Genomic DNA, 27,320 nt, shown 5'->3' with positions numbered 1-27,320 from the left:
TATTGAGCCAGGTACACAATAAATATATGTGCCAGACACTATATGAAGCATGTTGGATCATTAAATATTCACAACACAGATCTCAATTATTTTTTGCTTTAACTCATAGGGCAAAATTAATTTGGAAAGATAATACCTAACTTATTTGCATGTGATGCTCTCTGATACTTCTACTTTCTATTCTTTCCTTTTTTATTTCATGGTTTATGATATTGCTGCCAATTCCCTGAGTGGATTTCACAATCCTCTAATGACTCTTGACCCCAAATTTGAACAACATGAACATAGCATTTATCAGTCCAAATCAATATTTCTAGAATGAATGAATGTCAAAAAGGCATATTTGGCACATCAATAGCTGCAGAATATGTGTAGCATCACATAGTATGGGACCACGTGGTAGCTAGAGAAATGTTTAAAATTCCAGTATAATAATGACTTCTTTCAACTTTGTTTTCTTCATTACCTTCCTACCACACTTACTATAAGATCCAGTACTTCACAAGGTCTACAAGATCCTGGAAAGTCTTGTCCGGTCTGCCTCTCCGGCCTCATTTCATCACTCTTCTTGCTCCCCAGGCTTCAGCCCCACACTTGCCTTCTCTCTCAATTTCTTCTGTACATGAAGCCCCTTTTCCACAAGCTACTCTGCCTCTTGGGATACTTTCCTTTGCTCCACCAGCTTCTACTCTGCTGATATTTCCCTTCCCCATGGAAGGCTTCGTGGGCCACCACTAGAATAAGTACCCCTATATATTTCCATAGAACTGATCATAACTGAAATTTTAAGATATGGGTAATTATCAGTTCAACATTTTTCTTATGTAAGCTCCACAAAGGCAGAGACAGGTTTCTCCTCCAGACTCAGAACACATTCACACAGCAGGTCTAATTCAGTGTTTGATGAATGAATAAATGAATGTTTTTGAAATTTTTATTAGCTCTTTCCTTCACCTTTATAACCTTACATCTTCTGGCTCTCCCCAGAGTTCAGACGACTCCCTAGTTCAGAGATAAATCTGAGTGGCTCACACCAACCAAATGACTGGAATGCTTCCTTCCCTCCTGGGGTGGCTTTGGCAGCTGGCAAAGCTTGGGTGCCTGAGGCCTATGACCATTAGTGAGTGGGTTCTTGCTCAGGAGACTCCATGGGCCCTGATACTATCAGGACCCAGGAAAGCTCACCTCAAACATAGACAAAAAGTGCTCAGATATATGGAATCACACCAGTAGCAGGGACTTGCACACAAGCTGGGACCAAGAACTTCACCATTCACAGACTGAGTTATTGAGTATCTTCACTTCTCATGTGTGAGAACTGTAAGAGGCTCTGAAGTGTAAGAAGAAAACCTTATGTTTCTAAATAATTAATTATACTACCATTATATTCCTTTAGTATCAGGACATCCAGATTTATTTTAAACACTAACTTTGTGGGGCACCTGGGTGGCTCAGTTATTAGGCAACCGACTTGATTTTGGCTCAGGTCACAATCCCAGGGGTTTGGGATGGAGTGCTGCATGAGCCAGGAGTCTGCTTCTGCTTCTCCCTCCCACTTTGGTTCTATAAACCCCCACCCCCGCCACGCTCTCTCTCTTGCTTTCAAATAAATAAAAACCTTAAAAACAAAACAAAACTGGGGCACCTGGGTGGCTCAGTCAGTTAGGCGGCTGCCTTCTGCTCAGGTCATGATCCTGGGGTCCTGGGATCGAGCCCTGCATCAGGCTCCCCACACAGTGGAGAGCCTGCTTCTCTCTCTCTGCCTGCAGCTCTACTTGTGATCTCTCTCTGCAGCTCTACTTGTAATCTCTCTGTGTCAAATAAATAAATAAATCCTTTTAAAAAAGTAACTTTGCAACCATTGTCTCTGACAGAGTTCTTTAGTCACAGACAACAGAATCCATTCTATCTGATTAAACAAAAGCTAGTTTTAATGGAATCAGGTAGTTCATCAAACCTCTAGGAGACCCAGAAAACCAGATTTAAGCACCTCACAGCCAGGGTATTTATGGGGCATTAACTGGTTGAAGTAACTTGCATCATCTACTAGATGTTTTACGCACCAGTTCTTCCCTCCAGGGGGAGAACCTAATTCCCAAGCTCTAGGACATATCAGTGTAATACTGTGTTTCTGTCCGTAGTACTGTGTTTCTGTCCGTAGCCCTTGTGCATTCCTTCATTTGGATCTTCTCTAATAAATACGAAGCAATTTCTTATATACCTTAAGTATTAACCATATTGAATGCCACATTTGAGGGGAATATTCCCTATCCTATTACTTTTACTTCTTTGTGGTTTCTTCCATTATGTTAAAGCTAAATAGTGAGCGGAACTTCACATATCAGATGCATTTACAAAATACAACCTAGTTAAGCACTTTAACAATTCGCAGCCTGGCTCCATGACTTCTACTGCTGCATCCTTGGGCATGCTATTTAACTCTCTCGGCCTCCTTATCTATAAAAGAAGGGTAATACATACAGGTAATAACAGCACTTAGTAAGTTTTTAAAGATTAAATCAACTTTTTTTTTAAAGATCATTTATTGATTTATTTGACACAGAGAGAGAAAGATCACAAGTAGACAGAGACACAGGCAGAAAGAGAGAGAGGAAGGGAAGCAGCCTCCCTTCTGAGCAGAGAGCCCGATGTGGGGCTTGATCCCAGGGGCTTGAGACCATGACCTGAGCCGAAGGCAGAGGCTTTAACCCACTAAGCCACCCAGGCGCCCCTAAATCAACTTTTCTTACTGGCTCAGCTCAGTGACGAGCACATAAAAAGCGCTCAGTGTCTACAGCCTTCCGCGCGGCACCCAAACCTTGTCAAGATAGACTGCAGGCTGGCTCTGTCTTAACCAAGCGCTGGAAAATTAGAGAATTACTCTGAGGTGTCTTACTTTCTTCAAAGCTGGGTGAATCCCAGCACCAAGTAGCACAGCCAGTGTCTAGCCAGGGGGGCTGCAAAGCCTCCGGGTTCGGGTCCCCGGGTCCTCCCAGGGGAGGGGCGCGCGCGAGGGGGCGGGGCTCCCCGGCCGTCCCGCAGGCCTCCACCGCCCAGCTCGCGGCCGCCGCTAGGGGGCGAGCTCCGACCCCGGTCGGCCTAGCGGCGGGGCCTGGAGCTCCCAGCGCGGACTTGGGGCCACTATACGGGAGGCGGCGGGGAGGCCTGACGGGAGGCGGGGACCACGAGGCTTCGGCGGGGACAGCGGGCCCTACTCGGGCGGGCGGCGGGAGGGGGCGCTGCGGGCCCGGCCGGCCGCGGCGTGAAGGAAGTGCCGTCTTCGCCGCCTCAGCCGCCTGAGGTGCGCCGCCGGGCCACCTCACCGGGCGGGCCGCGATGTCGTCCCGGCCGGGGCGCGACGATGCAGGGGCCGGGGGTGTGCGGCGGCCGCGGGAGCCGGCCGAGCAGGAGCTGCAGCGGCGCCGGGAGCAGAAGCGGCGGCGGCACGACGCGCAGCAGCTGCAGCAGCTCAAGCACCTGGAGTCCTTGTGAGTTCCTGCCGCCCCCGCTCCTCCGAGAGGCGCTGGGTCGCGGTGAGCCGGCGCCGCGGGGGCGCGGGAGGCTGGGTTCCCGGGGACCCGTGCGGCGCTGGCGCCCGGACTTGCAGTCGCGCCTCCGCGGGGAGGGAAGGGCCGTTCCCCCGGCGCGCCGAGCGGCCTGGCCCGGCAGGGGAGCTCGGGCTTTACTCCCCGCCGGAGGTCGGGCGGCCGCGGCTCTGCATGGCGCTGAGGACCGTGCGGCACTTCGTGGTCGCTGGGTGGGGAATTGGGGACTGAACACGCGGCAGGTGCGGTGAGCGCTGCCGTCCTGCCCTTTCAGGGTGGTCGGTTCACGGGGCCCGCCGGGCACCGGATAACCCCCCATTCCCTTCATCTGCGGCTGAGAAGGGAAGAGAACACGCCGTCCTCTACCGTTAGTGCGGTGGGGAGGGCAGGGCTGGAGAATGGGGTGACGGACCTGTCCCTAAAGATCCCAAAGACGGAAGAGTGGAGACTTGTTCTCTTTAGTCCTTAGGGCTTTTACCAGCAAGACGGGTGGGGGCTACAAAGAGGCCAATTCCAGCTCAGCCAAAAGAATTAGGACCAGAGTCTCCTGGGGTTGCTGGTCAGCAACCGAAAGGGGCGCGGTGCGCCCCCAGCTCCAGCGGGATCAGGGAGAGAGTCTGGAAGCCGCGGGAGGAGGGCGGATTGGAAAGGAGACTGAAACCTCAGGTAGGAGGTGGAGTCCTGACTTTTCAGTTCTTTTCTATGATTCTGTCTTTCTGTAGTTAGCTGGCAGACTTGTAAGATTGGTGCTCACGGAGTTCTTCCATACATTCTTCGATTCTATTTCAGGCACTTGCATTACCTAAGCTATGATGTAAGGAATAATCCGCAAAGGACTCAGATTCTTTATAATTAACCTGGGAGCTTTAACACAAAATGCATTGCACTGTTGGAGGCTGGCCTGCTCTTTTCAGTGTGACCCCTGAGCTGAATTTCACCCCAGTGAGGCAGTGGTTACAGGATACAGGCTCTACATTGCTAGTGCCCCCAGTCCTGGCCCCTTTGGGCCCTCTGTGGTCCTGTCCTATGCAATGCAGATGTTCAAATATCTTTCCCTAGTACAAGCCTGAGCTTCACACAGCCCACTCTGACCCTGGGTATCTTTAACAGTGGGACACCAGATAGTGGTTAACACTATACATTTATTTTGTAGCTCACAGAGCACTCATAGATGTCAGAGAGATTATAACCTCCTTTTGCAGATGAGGAAATGCAGGTTCAGCAGTTAAATAACTTGATCAAGGATACATTGACCTGTAAACAAGCAAAAATAAAGAGGGACTCAGGTGTCTGATTCCCGAATCAGTGGGATTTTTCCACTACAGGGATTTAAACTTTCTGGGCTGCTGACATATTTGGTTTGGCTAATTCAGGGACTTTTATTGTTAGAGTAATACTTTAATTTAAACATCAAATAGTACTAAGGCACTAATTTCAAAAAGTAGTGGTTCACATCCCTGTTCTGTAGTCACCCATACACTCCCTTCAACCCTCCCTCCAACCAAGTTTACAATAAGGAAACAGTTTTTTTCTTCTAGGACTTAACTACTTATTTCCAAATTATATGCTTAAGCTGCTTTTTTATTTTATTTTTTTTTTAAAGATTTTATTTATTTGACAGAGAGAAATCACAAGTACACTGAGAGGCAGGCAGAGAGAGAGAGAGAAGGAAGCAGGCTCCCTGCTGAGCAGAGAGCCCGACGCGGGACTCGAACCCAGGACCCTGAGATCATGACCTGAGCCAAAGGCAGCGTCGTAACCCACTGAGCCACCCAGGCGCCCCGCTTAAGCTGCTTTTTTAGATTGAACAATAACCATTACCTGTAAACCTCATGTCACATACATGAGGTTTTAGTTTTCTTTCCCTACCATTCTTACATCCATCCTTCTAATATAGCTCCCTTATAATTTTTGTTAACTCAATAGTTGGTATTAACATTATTTTAACTATTCGGTATTGTTTACGTTTGCACCAAAAGATGTTTTGTGATTTGTTTTGATTTCTAGCACAATTGTTGTTTTTCATCTAGTTAATAAGCACCTCGATTTTTTTTAAGATTTTATTTATTTATTTGACAGAGAGCACAAGTAGGCAGAGAGGCAGAAAGAGAGGGGAAGCAGGCTCCTTGCTGAGCAGAGAGCCCAATGCAGGACTTGATCCCAGGACCCTGAGACCATGACCTAAGCCCAAGGCAAAGCCTTAATCCACTGAACCGCCCAGGCGCCCTGCGCCTCGATTTTTTTCATTTGCCTGAACTTCCTATTACCTGCAGCTAATTTTATTTGAAAGGCTTTAAAAGCTAAGAGTACTTTTTCTACATGTTCCTACATATCAGACAGCCATCAATCTGTTCATTTTTAAAACAGAATCTTCCTTCTGTTCTCCAGTACACTTTGGTTACATTCTAGCCCTGGTGTAAAACTGCCTTCATCACTCTTCGGTCTTGGACCCCATTTCTAGACCCTGTGTCTTCCTTTCTTTCTTTACCTCATTTTGTTCAAGTATATTATGTTATTTACTATAAAAAGTGCATTGGGCCAGGGTGCTGGGTCTGCCTTTGGCTCGGGTCACAACCCCAGGGTCCTGGGATGGAGTCCCGCATCTCCTTCTGCTTGCTGCTCCCCCTACTTGTGCTTGTTTTTTCTCTCTCTCTGACAAATAAATGGGTAAAATATTTTTTTAAAAATGCACTGGGGTAAATTTGTTGAGTCTTTACATATCTGAAAATGCCTTTATCCTACCCTCAAACATGAAAGTTAGATGGGCTAAGTATAGAATTCTAGGCTAGAAATTATTTTCACTTGCTTTTAAAGGTGGTATGCCACCATTTCCTAGCTCCCAGTATTGCAGAGAAATCTGATGCCATTCTGATTCCTTTTCTTTTGTAAAGAAATTGTTCTTGCTCCCATTTTGCAAACTTTAAAGAATCCTTTATATTTAGTATTTTGCAGGGTTTTTTTTTTTTTTTTAAGATTTATTTATTTATTTTAGAGAGAGAGCATGCATGGAGGGAGTGGAAGAGGAAGAGAATCTCCAGCAGACTCCACACTAAGTGGGGACCCCGGATGTAGGGCTCAGTCTCACAACCCTGAGATCATGACCTGAGCTGAAATCAAGAGTCAGACACTTAATCAACTGAGCTACCCAGGTGTCCCTTGCAGTTTCATGATGTGAACTTCTTCTCACCAGATTTCATATTTTTTTTTAATTTTCTCGATACTTCGTGGTATTTAATATTCATATATGATCTGTGTTTTAATTTCCTTTCCTTCATTTTGCTTTTTCTTACTTTTAGACTACTGTGATCCTCTTTTCATTCTACTTTTTTTTTTTTTTTTTTTAAGATTTTATTCATTTGTGACAGAAAGATAGCAAGAAAGGAAACACGAGCACAGGGGGCTGAAGAGGGAGAAGCAAACTCCCACTGACCAGGGAGCCCAATATGGGGCTGGATCCCAGGACACTGGGACCATGACCTAAGCTGAAGGCAGACGCCTAACGACTGAGCCACCCATATGCCCCTTCATTCTACTTTCTATAAGATTTAGTTTCTAATCCTTCCACCATTGTACTTTTAAGTTTTGATTTTTAACTTTGAAGAGTTTCTTGTTCTGGGAATTCTTTTTCTCATAGCATTCTATTGTTTCCTCAATAACAAATCTATGATCTTTGAGGATACTCATTTTTTCTTTTTCCATTTACTTTCTTCTTTGTTGTCTGTTTCTTCTTGCCTTTTTCTGTGATTTCTTTTACTGCGAGGTTTTTTCCTAATGTTCAGGGATCCTTGGATCTCCCCCCATTAAGAGTGAAGCATTATAAAGCTATTTTGAAGGGAGCAGTTGGGAGAGAGAGAGAATGCAAAAGTGCTGGTTTATTGACTGGTAAGTCTCACCGTAGGGATATCAGACTGCAATGAAAAGGAAGACAAATAGCTAAGTTAGCCAGCCAGCCATGTAAAATGGGAAGCCTCAAAGTGGTTTTTTAAAAATTGAATTCAAATTCTTTTACCCCCTGGTTGCCTTCAGTAGGTCACCTAATACTCCTCTGGTCAGCTTCTTACACTTGACCTTACCTTTTCTTACCCTTTGTCCATACCTGCCAGGACCCCACAGGCATCTGAATCACCCACCCTGTGCTCTAACCATGCTCCAACCCTATTATTCAAGTGTCCCTTGTCTACTCAACATAACAGAATGGAGATTCTATATATATATGTGGCAGTTTCATCTCTGCCTTCCACCCCATAGGAGTGAGCTATGGGAACAACAACGACTGGAATTGAGTATGCTTACATGAAGGACTTTTCTAAAAGAAATCTTATGCCAGCACTCAGGAATATAAGAGTATTTTTAAGTACTTGGCAAAATAAAGATTTCTTTCCCCTTTCCCAGTTGGGAAGATAAAAGTTTCTGCTCTCTTATCTAAATTTGGTCTTCATACTGCTCAGAGAAACTTAATATAATCTGAATAATATATTAGCAAGGCTTCACAGATGGTACAAAATAATGAACCTCCGTGAACTTTTTTTTTTTTACTTCTAAGGATTAACTACAAAGAGTGCACACCTCTCAACTGTATAATAAACACACTCCCATTTTTGTCTGGTTGCTTTTTGTTTATTTGTTTGTTCGTTTAAGTAATTTCTATACCCAGCATGGGGCTCAAACTCAAAACCCTGAGATCATGAGTCCATATGCTCTACCAACTGAGCCAGCCAGGCACCCCAAGATCTGTTGTTTTTAATAGCTAAATATTACTTTAGACTTTAAGAGATATCTTTTTTGACATGTTACATAAACTAAAGAATTGTCAAGCCCTCAGAAAAAACATCAACCATGTTCCTTTAAATTTGAAGAAACAGTTGTAAAGTGGACTTTTTAGAGACATCCATTGCTAATAATAACAGATTTCAAAATGTGTAGTTAGTTCTTATCACATTCCTTTTCTACTTAGGCAAAAACTTTTACATATTTTTTAGGAATGTGGATTTTAGTTTGGCCATATGTTATTTGTACACCTCCTGTGACCAAAGAAAGTATTGTTGGATTACTGGATGTTTATGAAGATGATACCTCCTCCCTTCCAATGTCCCTTAAGTCCCAGTCTATAAAGGATAGCATTAATGTTTCTAATGAATGGCTGATGGGGGACTGTAGCACCTTCCTAAAGGCAAATTTCCATTATTCTTGCTAAAAGAGAGGCCTAAGCATATGGCATGCCACAGCTTTCCACCGGAAAATAGTGGAAGTATTTGCTCTGGAAATATCATATCTAAAAAGTTAATTCTGTTTATACCCAAAACAACTTGAGGGACTAAGTCTTCTTCAAGGACTAAGTCCTCCTCTGTCCCTTTAGAAGAACTCTGGATTAACAATGGTGAGGATGAGAGTGGAGAAGCCTCCATCACAATCCTTATTTGGAAGCATCCAGAGATGAAGCCAAAGGGAAGTTTTCTTTGCTGTAATGATTCATGGCATTTCTCATCCTTAATCTGCTATAAGGGAAAAAACACTCCTGTTTTCCTTTTCTGCACTCATACTACACTCAGAGCACTACTCTGTGTGGGAGTTTTCCAACACCACCAAGAAATTTTCCTTTTTCTCAGAGGACACCAAGTACACATCTTACAGATTTAATTCCGACATTGTCTAGCTGAAGTCAGTGTCAGAACCTTCAGGTGAAGGGCTCAATCTCATAAGACTGTCCCTGTGCACACGCTTTAGGTGCCAGTCACAAGTCTATGTTGCTTCTAACCACCTCTGTACAGCAGAGGTTCTGTACAGCAGAGGTTCCCCCAGCACCCCCCTCTAGTTTGGTTAATTTGTTAGAGCAGGTCATAGAACTCAGGAAAACATTTTTATTTACTTGATTACTGATATATTATAAAAGGTTATAGCTCAGGAGCAGCCAGATGAAGCAGATATGTAGGGTAAGGTGTGTGGGAAGGGGCAGGGAATTTCCATGTCCTCTTCCGATATGCCACACCTCCAACTGTTCAAACTTGAAATCTCTGAAATCCATTTTTGGGCTTTTGGTTTTTGTTGTTCTTGTTTTGTCTTTTTAAGATTTTATTTATTTGAGACAGAGACAGCAAGAGAGAGCACAAGCAGGAGGAGGAGAAGCAGGCTCCCTGCTCGGTGAGGAGCCTTACCTGGGGCTCAATCCCAGGACCCTGGGGATCATGACTTGAACTGAAGGCAGACGCTTAACTAACTAAGCCACCCAGGCACCCCTGGGTTGTTTGTTTTTTGTTTTTTTAAATAGAGTCTTCATTACATTAGCATTATTGATTAATCAGTGGCCATTGGTGATTAATTCAATCTCCCTGGAGGTAGAGCTGAAAGTTCCAACCCTCTTATCACAGAATTGGTTCCCCTGGCAAGCAGGCCTCATCTTTAGGAGGTTTGCAAAAGTCACCTCATTCACATAAACAGTTCAGTTGAAAGGGGTTTGTTATGAATAAAAACTTTTCACCTTTATAGCTCTGGACCTATTTCAGGAACTAGGAACAAAACTAAATATTATAAGAAAAGATGCTCCTATAGCCTTTATACAGGAAATTACAAGGTTTTTAGGAACTGTGTGCCAGAACAGTGAAGACCAAATATATATTTCTTATTATAAGTTTCAATATCATACCCACTAAAGTTGTTTTCTTTCACATCTTAAGAGAAGGGCCAAAGAAAAACATTTCACTTTTCCCTTGGTCTGTTCTCACAACTCCTGTAACCTCCAATAGTTCATCTGTTCTGAAGGGTCTTTAAAGCTGGTGCATAAAAAGAGGGTCAGGAAAAGAAAATATTAAATCATTAAGTGTTTCTATAATTTGCAGCCATTCTGAAGCATTAAAATGAGTCCTTCCCTGGAGGTTTACAAGGTTAAGGCACAGATCTGAACTGAAAGGCTTATGTATTACTCCTTATAGAAGAGGTATAAATATCTTAAAGAGTTTGAAATACTCTTTGAGTACACAGACACCCAGCCTCAGAATTTGCTTCCTGCCTCTCTGGCTTTCTGGGTCTCTCTCAGTTCAGTCCCTGGCCAGAAATAAGGAGGGCCTAGCCAGTCTGGTGCCTGGGTGCCACTGAGCATAGACAGGGGAAGTCTTCTGCTGTAACAAAGTGATTCCTGGTCTGCAAACCAGATGATAGAGGCTTGTCCTTGCTAAAATCTGTGATTAAAAACCCTGTAGCGGGGGGGCACCTGAGTAGCTCAGCGGGGTTAAGCCTCTGCCTTTGACTTAGGTCATGATCTGAGGGTCCTGGGATTGAGTCCCATATCAGGCTCCGTGCTTTACCCTCTTTCTCTCTGCCTACCTCTCTGCCTATTTGTGATCTCTGTCAAATAAATAAATAAAATCTTAAAAAACAAAAACAAAAACACTGTAACTCTGTTTTACATTAACTTGGTGAATGTCAGGGCCTGGCTCAGATAGATGCTGATTCCTCACTTGACATTTCCCCTCAAAACCTCCTTAGAATTATCTGCAGCTGCATGGATTCCCAGTATCAACAACCAAACATGTATGCATTTAATATCTGCACACACTCAACCCACCCCTGCCTCAGAGAGGGCATGAGGTCATTGTCCTTGTTATTACCTCCCTCTAGCCTCATAGTATTTTGCACTGGGTTGGGGAGGGTATTGTCAAAACAGAGGGAAGTATATGGTATATAAATTTTATTGCAATAAATAAAAAGGATAAATGAGCAATGTTGGGCGGGGAATTTTTAGGGAAAACTAGATTTACAACAGTATTTGTGCCCAAACTAAACTGTATTCAGGCTCCAAATTTAAAGTGTTCCTGGAGTCCTCTGCTTTCTAGTGGCAAACATAGTGCTAGAATAATTACTGGATTCAGCTAAACATGTACTAAAAGTCATGGACAAGTGAGCACAGTGGCTCACTGGGCTGGCTATGTGCCCTTACACAATTTATTTAACCCATGAACAGTTACTAATATAAGAAATGCATTGCTGACTTAGAACAGGGGTTGCAGCTCAGTGAAAGAACTCCAGATGTCACAAGATCTGGGTGATTGTCCCAATTCGGCCTCTTAATTGGTGTAGCTTCCAATTGTTGGAATCAATGAGGAAAAATGTTGGAACTGATGTTGGAGAAAAAAAGATGTCAAGAGTCCCTGGCCTGCCCTTCCTTATTCTGAGACTTTAACATGATAGTTTAATACCTGTAATAAGGCATATTTCATGAGCCTCACAAGAGAATGGGGATAGACTTGGCTGAATTCTAATGCCCCACGTACATGGGGGAAAAGGCAGTGATATGAAAGAGGAGTCTCCTGAGTCCCATGGCCTAGAAAGGCAGTAAGCTCAGCTGGGGATGGTGTCTGTGGGAAGTCTGCTGCCAGTTCTCTACCCACCTCCACTTAGGAGCAGCTGGCAAATCCCTGTAAAGCTGCAGATCTATAAAAAGATGTGAAGACTTACTTGGGAAGGCCAGGCTCCTCTGCTGGTCCACATCTAGGCCTTTGTCATGCTAGTGCTCTGGTTCTGAGCTACCTCATAACGCTGCAGAGAGCAATGACTTGCTTTTAACAGAAGGAGCAGAAGCCTGCATTGTGAAGTTCTTTTCCAGAGATGAAAGAGACGTTTGCTGTGACCTATTCATCACTGAGGAAATTGAGGCTCTGAAAGATTAAAGAACTTGTCCAAAGTACACAACAGTGAGAATGAATCAGAATTCAAACCAAAAAACTTTTTACCTGTGCTAACAAAAATTCAACCTAATAGATTTGAAGATCTAATTGGCTTTATTAATTGATTCATGAATCCAGCAGCATCCCATCTAGCAAGCAGAGAGATGCTCTAAAGAGTCATAGAAAATGGAAGATTTCTGTAAGCAGGATGGTAAATGAACTTAGTAGCAAAAGAAAAGAAAGGATTGTTCCAGGCAAGCTCACTTTCCCTTAGGTGGAAGAGCAGGGAGTCTTATCATGCAGATCACCTCTTCTTTTGGGGGAGGGATCAAGGGGACCCATGTAACAGATTAGTTTATTGGTACTGATAAGAAAATTCCTGCTGAGGGTTAAGACTACCATTATGGGGGGGGGGTTTAAAACTGTAATTAGAATATATATATTAAGGCCCAGTTTGGTGACATGGCCTAAGTGGCTCCATTTGGGGCCTATGGTTTTCTTTTTAACACCCCCAGAGCCCATTCATTTCTAACTGGAAAATGTTACAGCTGGAATGTAGGGTTCTCCACTCCAAAAACTCAAAGCAAAACAGTTGCACAGTTATAAAAAGAGTCAAATAACGAAAATAATGTGATGTAATAATGAGTTTGATGTTCTTTATTCAAGGGAAATAAATCCATGGATTGGGGAGTACACTGCCTCACTCTTCCTAGGGATTTTGGACAACAGCAAGTTTTCTATAGCCTTAGTTCTCTCTTCTGATACTTAGCACTATGCCTGGCATAATTGTTGATTAGTTACTTCTGTAATGAGTAAGCTTTCAAGGTGAACCTTCAGTATTTCCTGAGAATTAAGTTTAGTTTCCCCTATTGTACCTGTTCTTTTTTTTTTTAGGAGGAAAATATCAAGTTGGATAGAGGGATCCATTATGTTTGATACCCAATAGTGTGATAGTACTTAAAAATGAGTATGATTACACCTAAAAGTAATAATGTTACCTGTAAATTATAGCCCAATTCAAAAAAAAAAATTTTTTAATGTACATGAGTATTTGGTGCTGATTTTCCAGATTTGAAATCCAGAATCCTTAAGGACAATTCCAGCAGAGTGTTGGGAAGTGAAAATGAATTGGGAGCATAGGCATAATGTATGTTCCCTTAGGAATCTTGAAGGGGTACTGAGAACTCGAAAGAAAAGTACATTCCCACACATCATACATCTGCTTACTCTAGCAGCAGTCTTACTAAATGCTGTCTGTCGTCCAGGTACCGTGCAGGGGTCCGAGGCTATCAGAGCAGAGGAGCAGTTGACTCTGCAGGCAGGGTGGGTGGGCAGGATTTGAACCAGGAGCTGCAGGGAAGTGAGAGAGGAAGCCACTAGGACAGATCAACCCCAACCCCATTTCCTTCCCCTGCAATAGGCCCTTCCTCCAGCTTTGCTCCTGCCTCCCCCAGCCCCCATGCTGCCCCCAATCAAGTTAGAAAAGATTTCTCAACCTTCCCCCCACCATGCGCCTCTTCAGTGTTGAGTAAGTGGATGTTTTGCTAGGTAAATAACCTGACAGCTGTGACAGTTTGGAACCATGATTAGCTCACAGGTCTTCTTGGACATTTCCCCTGCAATCTCTTGCTTTCTCTTCTTCAACAATAAAGTCACTGTGCTCCGACACCTAGTTATTACCTCAGTGAATTTCAGCTCTGGATCTCTGCAGGATGTGGTATAGCATCAGTTTATTTATATGGGATCTCTGACTGCTGGGCATATTTTATTAACTGCTTTCGATTTAATGTACTTTTAAGGTTTTACTAAAAATATCCTTTTTATTTTGGCCTACAGTTGCTTTTTGCTCACTAAAATGTGTTACATTCCTGTTAACATGATTGATGATGTTTTTTTCTTTTCATTTCTAGTTATGAAAAACCTCCTCCTGGGCTTATCAAGGTCAGTGTGAAGTTTGTGCCTTTGGTCATCCTCTTAGACATATTTGACTCAGTGCTCAGGCTCAGTACCTTGTTATGAAAACTTGTTGCATGTGATTTTGAACGTCCTTTTATGGAACCCTGCTTCGTCCTGCAGATGCCAGTCGGTTCATACACTTGGGGCTTTCTGTGTGCAGCCTGTGCCTTTGTAGAAATGTTACCAGCCGTGTGTCTGTTCCCTAAGAAACGGTGGCAGGCCCACATGTTCCTCAGAGATCAGACCCCTTCTCCCTCCCTCTCTCTCGTTGTGGCTACATCTTCTCACAGCTGTGCTCCTTCTCTGACTTGCTGCTGGTTTCCTGAGTATCATTAGCTCAGAGAACAGTAGTCTCTGGGGAAACTGGAAGGTCTTCTGGTCCAGCCCCTGGTGCAGGACATCCCCCTGTCCACCTCCACCCCTGGCAGCACCTGGCCCTAGAGTCCAGTCTCTCTGCAGGAGGGAGACCTAGAGGCCTCCATGGAGGCTAGAACAGCTTTCTGCATGCTCACATTCAGTGAAAAGAAAAGATTATTACAAACCCTTTTATTATAAATTTAATATTCATGGGAACTAAAAAAATCAGATGGTTAAAAAAAAAACCTTTATTGTGTGACAAAGTTATTTGGTGATAAAACACACTTCATAAATATAGCAGGTATGAGATTGTAAAAGTAACAGTGGTTTCCAAGGGAAAATAATTGTTTTTAGTTTAACATGTTATTTTTATTATTTTAGGAAATGTTTAACTCTATACTTTGCTTCATTCCACAAGGCTTTTAAGGTAGCAGAAAAGTTTGTGAATCTAATTTTTGTAATCTAGAATTAGGATTTGGAGCCCACAAATCATTCCTAAGTGAACAATACTAGTAATCTCTCTCTTAGAGTAGCTATATCATTTTCATGGGATAGTTCTTCTGGTACATTTATTTCTGGTTTTCCTATCAAATATAATTTGTCTTTCTTTTAGTACTTGAGAGGGTGACTTAGGATGACATGGGCATGTCCAGCCCATGAGAAAGCCAGGCAGTTCTGTGTTCTGAAGCAGGTAGGAGAGAATTCCTGGGCTTTTTTGCCATGTCGTGTACATGCTGTTTCGTTTTTTAGGAAGATGAGACTAAGCCAGAAGACTGTATACCAGATGTGCCAGGCAATGAACATGCCAGGGAATTTCTGGCTCACGCACCAACGAAAGGACTTTGGATGCCACTGGGGAAAGAAGTCAAAGTTATGCAGTGTGAGTACAGGAGAGTTGCAAGAGTTGTACTCTTCTGTACACGCAAGTTATACACCACGATTTACAAAGCGTGTTTACTTTTTTGTTGTTTAATTTGTTGTCACCGCAGCCCTGTTAAGTCAAGGCATAATCTTTTTTTTATAGTTAAGGAAGCCGATCTTACATATGTGTTAGTAGTCTGAGCTAAGAAGTAGAGGAGAGCTTTAACTCCAGGGCTTCTGACTCCAAGGGCAGTGGTCACCCACAGGACCACAGCTGCCTTTGGAGTTCACTCTTCGGCAATACTCCAGTAACAAAAAGGATATTCCGTAGTAGAAATGCCAGGAAGGACAAGGGACCTTTGGGTCTTGCATCATCATTCACCACCACACCCCCACACCAGTGGTGTTAAGGTTTCAACCATGTAACCTGAAAAGAGCTGTGAGCCCAGAGGATGAGTCCAGAACAGTGTGTTCATGCACGCCCCCACCCCACCAGGGCCGCAACACCTTCATCCACCTTATGTGGTATTTAATATTTGAAAAAGAGTACTGCTGCCTTTTAAGGATATTTGTATAAAGATTTTTCTTGGACATAATTAAAATAGCAGTTCCTAGTCCCTTTCCCCTATTCGCCTTACCCTACGGGTAACCATGTAGACCTCTCTAAAGAATATTATTTTTATGGAGTGCTTGGGTGGCTCAGTGGGCTAAGCCTCTGCCTTTAGCTCAAGTCATGATCTCAGGGTCCTGAGATTGAGCCCTCTGCTCAGCGGGGAGCCTGCTTCCCCCGGCCCCCACCCCCTGCCTGCCTCTTTGCCCACTTGTGCTGTCTGCCAAATAAATAAATAAAATATATTTTTTTTTAAAAAGAATATTATTTTGGGGATACTTGGATGTCTTAGTCAGTTATGCATCTGCCTTTGGCACAAGTCATGATCCCAGAGTTCTGGGATCAAGTCCCACATCAGGCTCCCTGCTCAGCCAGGGGCCTGCTTCTCCCTCTTTCTGCCTAATGCTCCCCCAGCTTGTTCACTCTCTCTCTCTGACAAATAAATAAATAAGACCTTAAAAAAGAAGAAGATTATTTTGGGGACACCTGGCTGGCTCAGTCAGAGGAGCACGAAACTCTTGATCTCAGGGTCATGGTTCAAGCCCCACATGGGGTGTTGAGATTACTTAAATAAAACTTTAAAAAAATATTTTGTAGTTTATCTCCATGTATCTAAGACAGGGTTATATCTTGCCTCTCGATTTTTTAGGTTTCTTCATTAACTGTTGACTTCTTACTCGAGATTTTCAGCTTTTTTTTTTTTTTAAGGTTTTATTTATTTGACAGAGAGAGAGATCACAAGTAGACAGAGTGGCAGGCAGAGAAAGACAGGGAAGCAGTCTCCCTGCTGAGCAGAGATGTGGGGTGTAATCCGAGGACCCTGAGATCATGACCTGAGCAGAAGGCAGAGGTTTAGCCCACTGAGCCACCCAGGTGCCTCAGATTTTCAGCTCTTTTTTATGTGCCTCCATCCCACCTCATACATATTCTTTCTGTCCCCCATTTTCCCAATACCTTATTATCATAATTTAGTTAAATCTTTTGTGTAAATTTAATTATGATTATCTTCAGAATTGAATCATATACTCAACCACTATGTACTTTATATACTAAACCACTATGTACTTTATACACTAAACCACTGTGTACTTTATATACTAAACCATTATGTACTTTCATACATTCTGCATGTTTTCTTTGCCCTGCAATTAATAGTTGTCTTTTTGTTGTTCTTGTTTTTGCTTTTTTCTGTGTACTGATTTCTAATTCAACTCCTTCAGATGCTTAAGGTATTCTGTTGGGTTTTTTTCCTCCTGAAGAGATTTGTTCCCCGTGCTATCACCCAGGGACCTTTTGTCACCATTCACTCTTCAGTTTCCCTTAACATCCCTCTTGTGTTTAATCTCCTATTTGCTGTATCTTGGGTCTTTTTTGTTATATTCTCTTTCTGTGGTAGAACACATTCTCCAGCAGCTGAGAAATGGGTTTATGGAAGATAAAATTTTCAAGACTATATTTTTCTGGAAATATCTCTATTTTGTATTTTTAGTTTGCTATTTAGTTAGAATTCTGTTAAAAACAAACTTCCTTCAGAATTTTTAAGGCATTGCTCCATTGCCTTCTCATTTGTAGAATTGCTATTGACAAGTCCAAAGTAATTAAGATTCTGGATGCTTTGATGTAACCTGCTTTTTTGTTGTCTTTGGTGTTTTATTCTTCCTCCCTAGAAGCTTATGAAATCATCTTATTCCCAGTGTTCTGAAATTTCACAAACTGTTTCATTGATTATTTCCTCCCCTCTGTTTTCAGTTCTGTTATTCAGATGAAGGACTTCTTAGATCGATTTTCTAATTTCTGATCTTTTCTCTCCTGTTTTGTTTTCTGCTCTCTAGACTATTTCATCAAGGTAGCTTCCAATCCTTTGATTAAGTTTTTTATTTCAATTCCAAAAGCTCTTTTTTCTTCTATGATTTTTTATTCTTTTTTTTTTTTTTTTTTTTTTTTTTTTTTTTTTTTTTTTTTTTAAATATTTTATTTATTTATTTGACAGAGATCGCAAGTAGGCAGAGAGGCAGGCAGAGAGAGAGAAGGAAGCAGGCTCCCCGCAGAGCAGAGAGCCCGATGTGGGGCTCGATCCCAGGATCCTGGGACCATGATCCGAGCCGAAAGCAGAGGCTTTAACCCACTGAGCCACCCAGGCGCCCCAATTTTTTATTCTTTAATTGTTGCAAAATGTTCTCTAAGGATGTTAATTTTTTCTTGTCCTTAATGTTTTTATTTCTTCCAAATTATTGTTTTCTATTTGTTTTTTCACCTTTTTCATTTAGGAAGACACTTTCAGGTGATTTAAACAACAGAAGCATATTGTCTCAGAGTTCTGAAGGCTTTCAGTCAAAAATCAGGGTCTGAGCAGTTTGGCTCCTTCTGAGGACTGTGAGGGAAGAATCTGTCCCAGGCCTATCCAAAGATCCTATCTCACAATGAGGTCACATTCTGAGGTACAAGGGATTAGGACATTCAGCATAATGGGGACAGGATAGAGGGGGCAACACAGTTCAAGCCAAAATACACTATTTAAAAAAAAAAAGATCACACTTTGATTTTTTGCACAGGATTGCTCAGTAACTACTTGGCTTATTTCTAAAACCCAAGATTAAAGGATGCTTGAGGAAACAACTGATTTATGTTTTCTGGTGTCTTACATGGTTCATCCACTAATTGCATTTGCTTTGGAAATTGAAATCTAATGAAGAATATCTTTAATATGATCTGATACTTTATCTTGATTAAGTAAAACTACATCATCTTACAGAAATATATCCCTTTTCTTTGTTTTTAGGTTGGCGTTGTAAACGGTATGGTCACCGAACAGGCGACAAAGAATGCCCTTTCTTTATCAAAGGCAACCAAAAGTTAGAACAGTTCAGAGTAGTAAGTAAAACCCAGAGTTTCACTTTACATTTGCCAGAGGTGGTGAATATCTGTGACTCAAGCATTAATCAGTAAAAAGCAGGTTAACATGAAATACATTCCCCAGGGCCTTTTGCCCAAAGTATCTGGTATTAACTCTGTTAAACTGACTTTGTGTGACAGATTAGCTCATTAGCAAAAAATTAATTTTTATTAAAGTGTTATTTCCTTATGCCTTGGGAACAATGATTTTGTTTTCTGAAAGGCATTGTTATATATTCCGTGACTTTTTACTTAAATTTTAAAAAATCTTGTTTCATTACTAAAATAGTGTTCTAGTCCGGTCTTTGTGTAAAGATTAAAATATCTGTTATAAACTAGATATGTATGTATAAATGATATATCCTCTTTGCATGACAGTAAAACAGATGTCATTTCCCCACTTTATTTTCACAGTCACCTCCCAGGGTTGTTAACTCACCATTCGGTCACTGTTTCAGTCAGCTTAACTATGCTGTTACCAGAGAGATTGGCATTATCACCATATATCAAACCAGAGTCCACAAATATTTGAAAACTTTGAAAAACTTTGAGACATTTTAAAAATTGTACTTTCATTTAAAAAATTGGGAGAAAATATTCTGGAGAAATCAATGCTACGTGGAATAGCAATTTTCCAGTATCCAGTTTATAGGTAAATCAGTGCTAACTCTCAAAAAAAGGAACAAATTCATATATTTTTAATTCAGAAACCTAAATTCTAAGAATAGATCCTAAGACTCTAGCAAAATCAATATATATAAATTTTTAAGAATATATAAGGAATTATTCAGAATTATATCTGTGAAAAATAGACTAAAGAGAATAGGAAACAACTGCAATGGCCAGCATACCAACATAAGTACTGTAACATAGACGTCATATAGCTTTTAATAATTGTGTTTGGAAGAATATGTAGTATCATAGGAAAATGTTCATGAAAACATAAGTGAAAAAAAAGAACAGAATTATATATATATAATGTGATTATAATTTTTTGTAAATTACAGTAAGTAGAAGAAGCACACTAAGATGTTAGCAGTAGATATCTCTAGCTGGTAAGAATATAGATATTTTTAACTTTTTTATCCTTGATATGAAAAATTTTTACTAAACATTTTTAAAGATAATTCACTTACCGTAAAATTCAGTCTATGTGTAGTCATATTCTAAGTACTTTTAAATCGAGAATACATTTGCTTTACTTTAACAAAATTGACATGTTACAGTAAGGATTTTCACACTTGATTTTTTTTTTTTTTAAAGATTTTATTTATTTATTTGACAGAGATCACAAGTAGGCAGAGAGAGAGGAGAAGGCAGGTTTCCCACCAAGCAGAGAGCCTGATGTAGGGCTCAATCTCAGAACCCTGGGATCATGACCTGAGCCGAAGACAGAGGCTTTAACCCACTGAGCCACCCAGGCTCCCCAACACTTAATTTTTAAAGTCCAATATTGGCTGTCTCCAGAGCAAATATGCATTACGTAGCTTGATGGGGATAGCTCCACATCTTTTCTGGACACATACATATGTTCTCATGCACCTAAACATGAGTTATTCTTACATATCATTTTCCAACTTATTTTTATTTAATAACCCTTGATCATCTGTCCACATAGAAGAAAGAGAATTACCTCAATACCTCTAACCTTGAGTAATATGTAATAATGATTCTGCCATGTTTGATATCCTTAAAAAGTCTATTCAAAATATATTTGTATCATTGGAAAATCTTTTTTTTTTTTAACTTCCATGAGTTTGAAGTAATGGTGACCCTTAGCAAGGATTAGAATGTGTTAAATATAAAATTACACAAACAGGAAAAAAATCTGGTTTCTGTGAAATATGGATTTAATTTTTATTTAACTGATAATCCATGGATGCTAATGCAACCTTAACTTTTTCCCATCCTCAAGGCACATGAAGATCCCATGTATGACATCATACGAGAGAATAAAAGACATGAAAAGGATGTAAGGTGAGATGGCCCTGGTGCTAACAATACCCCCTTAAAGTCTGAAATTATATAAAGTTGGAAACAACCGTTCCAGTATTAGATGAGTGGTTTGGTAATTATGGTACTTCAACTGTGAACTATTTGGAAGGCAGGAGTCATCACAGGAAAAGCCAGTGGGTAGGGAACCTGCAGGCCAGCCTCATTCCATTTGGGTTAGCTTAAAGCAGTGGGCTTGGTCCTGCCTGCTCACATCCTGATGGATAATAACTTAGTTTATCTTTAACAATATGAGCTATTGTTAAAAATTATCTTTAGACATGATTTAAGATAGGGTAAAGAAAGGAGAGAGTTTGTTTTTCTCAGACTGGTTACACGGAGTTCTAATTTTAAGGAGGTAGTTTACCTAGTATGAACTCGAGCAGTTGTGGGTGGTTGGGGGGGTGATGAAGGAAAGGAAGCATCTGTTCAAAGTTATGTAGTAAGAACTGGAAAAACATGCAGCAGTATTTAGGACAGTGAAAAGAATACAGAATGGCTTGTGCACTGGGTACAGTCCTATCAAGGAGGCACTGGTGTGGACAAGAATGAGGAAAACATGCAGAAACAAAAATTGGTACAGTGTTCAGTAAGGTGGTTATTCATGATGTCTTTTACCCTCACTGCTGCTCTTAATACCACTTTTATCTGTCTTTTTTTCAAGTTAAATTTGGTTCTTTGGTTAATCTTCTATGTGTAGGATACAGCAGTTGAAACAGTTACTAGAGGATTCTACCTCCGATGAGGATGGAAGCAGCTCTAGTTCCTCAGCAAGTAAAGAGAAACACAAGAAAAAGAAGAAGAAAGAAAAGCATAAGAAAAGGAAGAAGGAAAAGAAGAAGAAGAAAAAACGAAGGCATAAGTCTTCCAAGTCAAATGAGAGTTCAGACTCGGACTGAACAACTCGACTTTTTCAACATTCTCTTCTCCCACATCAGACACTGCGGCCAAAGACCAGAGGCGTGCAATCCGGGAGGACTAGGATAGAGCAGGGTATTTGGTGTCCCGCATGTGAATTCTCACCTGCCTTCCAGCAGAGATGTGACCCCAGGAGGGTGAGTTGTACTTTTCTGGGCGCTAGCTCTGGACAGCGGCTGATGTCAGGCAGGAGAGCTTTGTCCAGTATCTTCCTCCCGCTGATCCCTGCAGTTTGTGATTCCTTCAAGCTGCCTCTGCCAGGGTGGCCGGACCAAGGAATGAGTCTCTGAGGATGCTCCAGGTGCTGCTGCAGCCTTTCCTCCCCAGGGCGCTACTTAATTCCCAGAGACTTCAGGTTTGACTTTCCTCTGTTGTTCAGGATAATAAAAGCTTGTTATTTATTTTTTAAAGGTATTTATTTTTTATTTCTTTTTTTTTTTTTTTTTTTTTTTTTTTTTTTTTTTTTTAAGATTTATTTATTTGACAGAGAGAAATCACAAGTAGACAGAGAGGCAGCCAGAGAGAGAGAGAGAGAGGGAAGCAGGCTCCCCGCTGAGCAGAGAGCCCGATGCGGGACTCGATCCCAGGACCCTGAGATCATGACCCGAGCCGAAGGCAGCGGCTTAATCCACTGAGCCACCCAGGCGCCCTATTTTTTATTTCTGAATAATACATTAATGTGCTCCAAATTTAAAAGGAACATAAGGTTTAATCATGAAAATTCTTTCTTCTTCCTTTCTCTCCTTGCTACCCATCTCCCTTCCCCAGTGGCTACCAGTTTCACCAGGTTCTTATTTGGTCTAACAGAAATATTTTATGTATCACAATAAATATAGGGGTTTTTTTAACATAGATGCCATAAACACACTTATGAACATTGGGGGCTTTTTTTTTAACAGCATAAAGCAAATTATTTTAAGTACATTTACCATTGCTGCACCAAAAGGTATGTGTTTATAATCACCTGAGATGGTTTATTACTTGACGAGGAGGGGTTCCTATAAAAGCAATGAAAAAATCTCATGTGGCTACACTGTATTTCACTTGCTTGGATCTTACTGCATGTGTCCCAAGACTTTTCCCAGAGTCACTAACTCAGGAAATTTTTAAGAATATAGAGAAATTAAGGGCACCTGGGTGGCTCAGTATGATCTCGGAGTTCTGGGATTGAGCCCCATGTTGGGCTCTCTGCTCAGCAGGGAACTTGCTTCCCCCCTCCCTCTGCCTGCCTATCTGCCTACTTGTACTCTCTGTCTGTGAAATAAAGTTTAAAAATACATTTTTTAAAAAAGAATATAGAGGAATTGTTATATGGGTATATATATTATATATATAATATATATATTATATAATTATTATATGGGTGTCTATATATATATATATATATATATATATATATATATACCCACATCCCGAAACATATCCCTCACTTCCTTCATCTTCCTGCTGATTAAACACAGCTCCTCTATCTTTGTGCCACAGCCCATCAGTGTGGTGCCTGCAGCTAAGGGAGAGTAATTCTTGATCTTGACTGAACCATATAGAGATAGATCATCCAAACAGGTGAACAACAGAGGCTGTTCCTGTTTTCAGGGCCCCAGTGACTCTTCTCCCATTTCTGACATCTCAAATGGAGCATTTTCCACTCCTATCCACGAAGGCATTACAAGCCCTCACACCTCCCTTTACCAAGACATCCTACCAATCAACCATTATAGTTGTCGTAGACAGAATTCTAAAATGGCCCCAAGATTTCCCACTAATTTCCAGGACAGTTAATATGAATTTTACTTCCGTGATTAGATTACTTTACAAGCACAAGGAAAGGGAAATTGTCTGGATGTTCCTAATGAAATCAGAAGAGCCAGAGTTTTCTCTGGCTGGGAGCAATATAGGAAATCAGATTCTAGGCCTGTGAAACATCCCTTGTGCCACAGCTGACTTAAGGATGACAGGGCTATAAGGTAAGGAATGCAGGAGACTGTAATTACTACAGCAAACCCAAATTAGAGGCCCCTGATCAACACCAGCAAGGAAACCGGAAACTCTGTCCTATCGCCAAAGGAAACTTAATTTTGTAAACCTCAACGACCTTGGATGCAGAATCTTTACCCAGAGCCTCCAGACAGGAGCCCAAACTTGCTGACATATTGATTTGGGTCTTGTGGAACTCTAAGGAGAAAACCCAATTGAGCCTGCCCCGACTTTCGATCTACAGACTATAAGATAATAAATGTTTGTGTTAGCCATTAAGTTTGCAGTAATTTATTAGACAGCAACAGAAAACTAACACTATGGTTTAATCAGGTTTCTCTTCCTGTCAGGCCAGTCTCCACTGTGCCCTGGAGTGGAAGGCAGAGTAAGAGCACTGGCTCTGGATCCACACTGCCTGGTTTTGGAAAACAAGCTACACCATTCATGAGCTATCAGATTGTGCAAGTTGCCTGACCTCTCTCTGTGTCATTTCCTTGACAGCTAATATTTACCACATAGAATCATAGAGATTAAGTGACATGATAGTTGTCAATTCTAAACATCTAAAACACAGTTTGGAACATTTCAATTGCTAAATGAATGTTAGTTGTTCCTGCTGCTACTTACACTATCATCATTCTCTATTCCTGCTTCCTCATGGATTCTCCACTCCTGAATCTGTACTCCTGCAGATTCTTCCTTTTGACTGCTCTGTTGCCAAGGGCATTTAAAAACTGTTTTGAAATTATAAAAGGAGGGACACCTGCCTGGCTCAGTCAATAGAGCGTGCAACTCTTGATCCCACAGTTATGAGTTCAAGTCCCATGTTGGACATGGAGTGTTCTTAAAAAAAAATTTGTGTTTTAGTAAAATTTTAAAAGTAATACATGATCATAAAAATTTCCCAATTCAGAGCCATTACATCCTAAAAAGTGAAAGGAAAATCTGCTTAAAATGGTTTTAGAAAGCCTTAAAGATCTCTTTAAAAATACATTACCAGTTTTTTTAATTAGTTTTACATAACTGAATAACACTATGAATATGATTCTATGACTTCATCTCATTTACCATATCTTGGCAATCTTACTGCTTACTACAAGCTTTAAATGGCCACAAAACTTGGTGAGAATGTACTAGTTAAATAGTACATTTATCTGTTCTTTGTACAATTCAGTTATTTCTTTTTAATTATAAATCACCATTCATGATTTATGAGAAATCATGTTTTATGAGATTTATGAGAAATATGTATTTATTTGGGGGGCACCTTGGTGGCTCAGTGGATTAAGCCGCTGCCTTCGGCTCAGGTCATGATCTCAGGGTCCTGGGATCGAGCCCCGCATCGGGCTCTCTGCTCAGCAAGGAGCCTGCTTCCCCCTCTGTCTCTGCCTGCCTCTCTGCCTACTTGTGATCTCCTCTCTCTGTCAAATAAAATAAATAAAATCTTAAAAAAAAAAAAGGGACATTTAAAAAAATATATATGTATTTATTTGGTTGTTGTGGAGGGAGAATGTTCCCTGTCTTTCAAGGTCCTTCTAGCTGGACTAAGAATTGAACTGACATGAGACAGAATAACAAGAGAAAATCAAATACAGTTTCCTATGTATGAAATTTCAGACAGTGAAGGGATAAGACACTTAACAAGAGCTCAGGAGAGGAGTTAAGGGACTGAGCAAGACATTAGCCGGGAGGGGAGAGATGTTTGGAAAATAAAGGCTCCCCTAGTATACAAATAAGTAGATAAAGAGGAAGCTGTTTAATAGCACTCTTCCTGGTACAGGCAGGCAGTTGGCGGTAGGGGGATGGGGTAAAGAACTTTTCCTGATTCCGCTGGGTTTTGATTGCTTTTAACTCAAAATAACATGCATGTTAAAGTGACCCATTTGGGGCAGCGTGCCCTTGGTCCCCTACATGCTCATTCAGATGACCAATATATTTCTCATACACGTTTGGTCTTTATCCAGTTTCTGGTTCACATCTCCCCAAAACACTTGGAATTTCATGATTGAGAAGAGCTATGAGAGCATCTTTTCTTTTCTTTTTCTTTTTTTTTTTTTTTTAATATTTGGTCTCCTGTCCCCAGTTTCTGAAATCACGTCAGAGACATAAAGGCAAAAATGGGTGTTTTGATACAAGCCCCTTTTCACCACAACTGGTTTATGTTTATGAGGTGAATTTTAGAAAACACCTAACGGTGGGGACTGGTTGCTAGGAGTACCAACCTTGTACAGCATCAGGAATTCTTCAGTCCCACCCCACCCCCTACCTGATTTCAGGGGAGGGTAAAAGGGCTGGAACAAATGAATCACCAATGGGCAATGATCTAATCAATTATCCCCATATAATATGGAGCCTCTAGTTTGTTTGGAGAGCTTCCAGAAGAGTAAATACATGGAAGTCCTGGAAGAGTGGCACAGCTGAACAGGACATAGAAGCTCCTTACCCCTTCCCACATACTTTGCCCTCAGCATCTGTTCCTTCTGGTTCCTGAGTTACATCCTTTTGTAATAAATCAATAATCTAGTAAGTAAAATGTTTCTGTGTGTTCTCTGAGCTGCTCTAAGCAAATTAATCGAACCCAAAGCAGGGGACATTGGAAGAACCTCCAAACTATAGTCTGTCTGTCAGAAGCATAGGTGATAATCTGGGCTTTTGGGTGACTGTTGAAGAGACGTGGGGCAATCTCGTAGGACTGAGCCCCTAACCTGTGGAATCTGATATGTCTTTCCAGGTATTTAGTATCAGAGTTAAATTGTAGGACACCCTGCTGGTGTCCTGAGAATTCACACACTGGATTGGTTCCAAATCTTTCACCTTCCCACAAACACTGTAATGAAAATCTAGCAGTAAATATCTTAGTATGCATGTGTGTGTATTTCAAAAGAATAGCCCATTAATAGTGGAATTGCATATTTTAATTTTCACATATACTACCAAATTACTCTCCAAGAAAGTCTGTACCAATTTTCAAAACCTTTCAGCTTTCTTAAAAAGGTCCATTTCCCTGCCCAAGAGCAACTATAACTGAAAGGCTCTTTCATCCCTTTAAAAAAAAAAAAACATCCTGGGGCGCCTGGGTGGCTCAGTGGGTTGGGCCGCTGCCTTCAGCTGGGGTCGTGATCTCGGGGTCCTGGGATCGAGTCCCGCGTCGGGCTCTCTGCTCAGCAGGGAGCCTGCTTCCCTCTCTCTCTCTGCCTGCCTCTCCGTCTACTTGTGATTTCTCTCTGTCAAATAATAAATAAAATCTTAAAAAAAAAAAAATCCTCCTTTGATCCCTATCTGTTTAGCTCTTTCCTCTCCTTTATAGTAGGGATTTTGCTTTATTTTGTTTTGGGTTTGTTTTTTTTTTAAGGGTTTCTTTTTTTTTTTTTTTTTTTTTAAGATTTATTTTGTGGGGTTAGGGGGAATGAGTCAGGGTGTTGCAGAAAATAATCACACCAGCAAGAGACCAAGTAATACTCAGAGAAGTAGGAAAACTCAGATTTATTTTATGTCGGTAGACCCAGATGAGTTCATACTCCGAGTTCTGGGCCCTGGGTAATGGGGTTATAGAGCTTT

General features: G+C 41.3%; 1 protein-coding gene and 1 long non-coding RNA gene across 3 annotated transcripts in view; one reads left to right on the top strand and one right to left on the bottom strand.

Annotated features, from left to right (window-relative positions):
- RP9 (RP9 pre-mRNA splicing factor) overlaps positions 1-22,198 on the top strand; it is a 23,536-nt gene extending 1,338 nt beyond the window's left edge. Inside the window, exons 1-6 of one of the 2 annotated variants that reach the window (XM_059171532.1) lie at positions 3,292-3,488; positions 14,113-14,143; positions 15,266-15,395; positions 18,766-18,857; positions 20,794-20,855; positions 21,571-22,198. In XM_059171532.1, coding sequence (XP_059027515.1) covers positions 3,337-3,488; positions 14,113-14,143; positions 15,266-15,395; positions 18,766-18,857; positions 20,794-20,855; positions 21,571-21,769 — 666 coding nt within the window. In that variant the 5' untranslated portion in view covers positions 3,292-3,336 and the 3' untranslated portion in view covers positions 21,770-22,198. Of the gene's footprint in view, positions 1-3,291; positions 3,489-14,112; positions 14,144-15,265; positions 15,396-18,765; positions 18,858-20,793; positions 20,856-21,570 lie in introns of those variants that run through there. The other variant, XM_059171533.1, reaches the window with a different exon arrangement.
- LOC131829604 (uncharacterized) overlaps positions 21,628-27,320 on the bottom strand; it is a 23,192-nt gene continuing 17,499 nt past the window's right edge. The window contains exon 3 of the long non-coding RNA XR_009352927.1: positions 21,628-22,156. This is a non-coding gene — a long non-coding RNA (uncharacterized LOC131829604). The remainder of the gene's footprint in view (positions 22,157-27,320) is intronic.

This window comes from Mustela lutreola, chromosome 4 (genome assembly GCF_030435805.1).
Source record: "Mustela lutreola isolate mMusLut2 chromosome 4, mMusLut2.pri, whole genome shotgun sequence".
Lineage (NCBI taxonomy): Eukaryota > Metazoa > Chordata > Mammalia > Carnivora > Mustelidae > Mustela > Mustela lutreola.
Note: the sequence above shows the minus strand (reverse complement) of the source record. Positions and strands in the feature narration are given on the sequence as shown.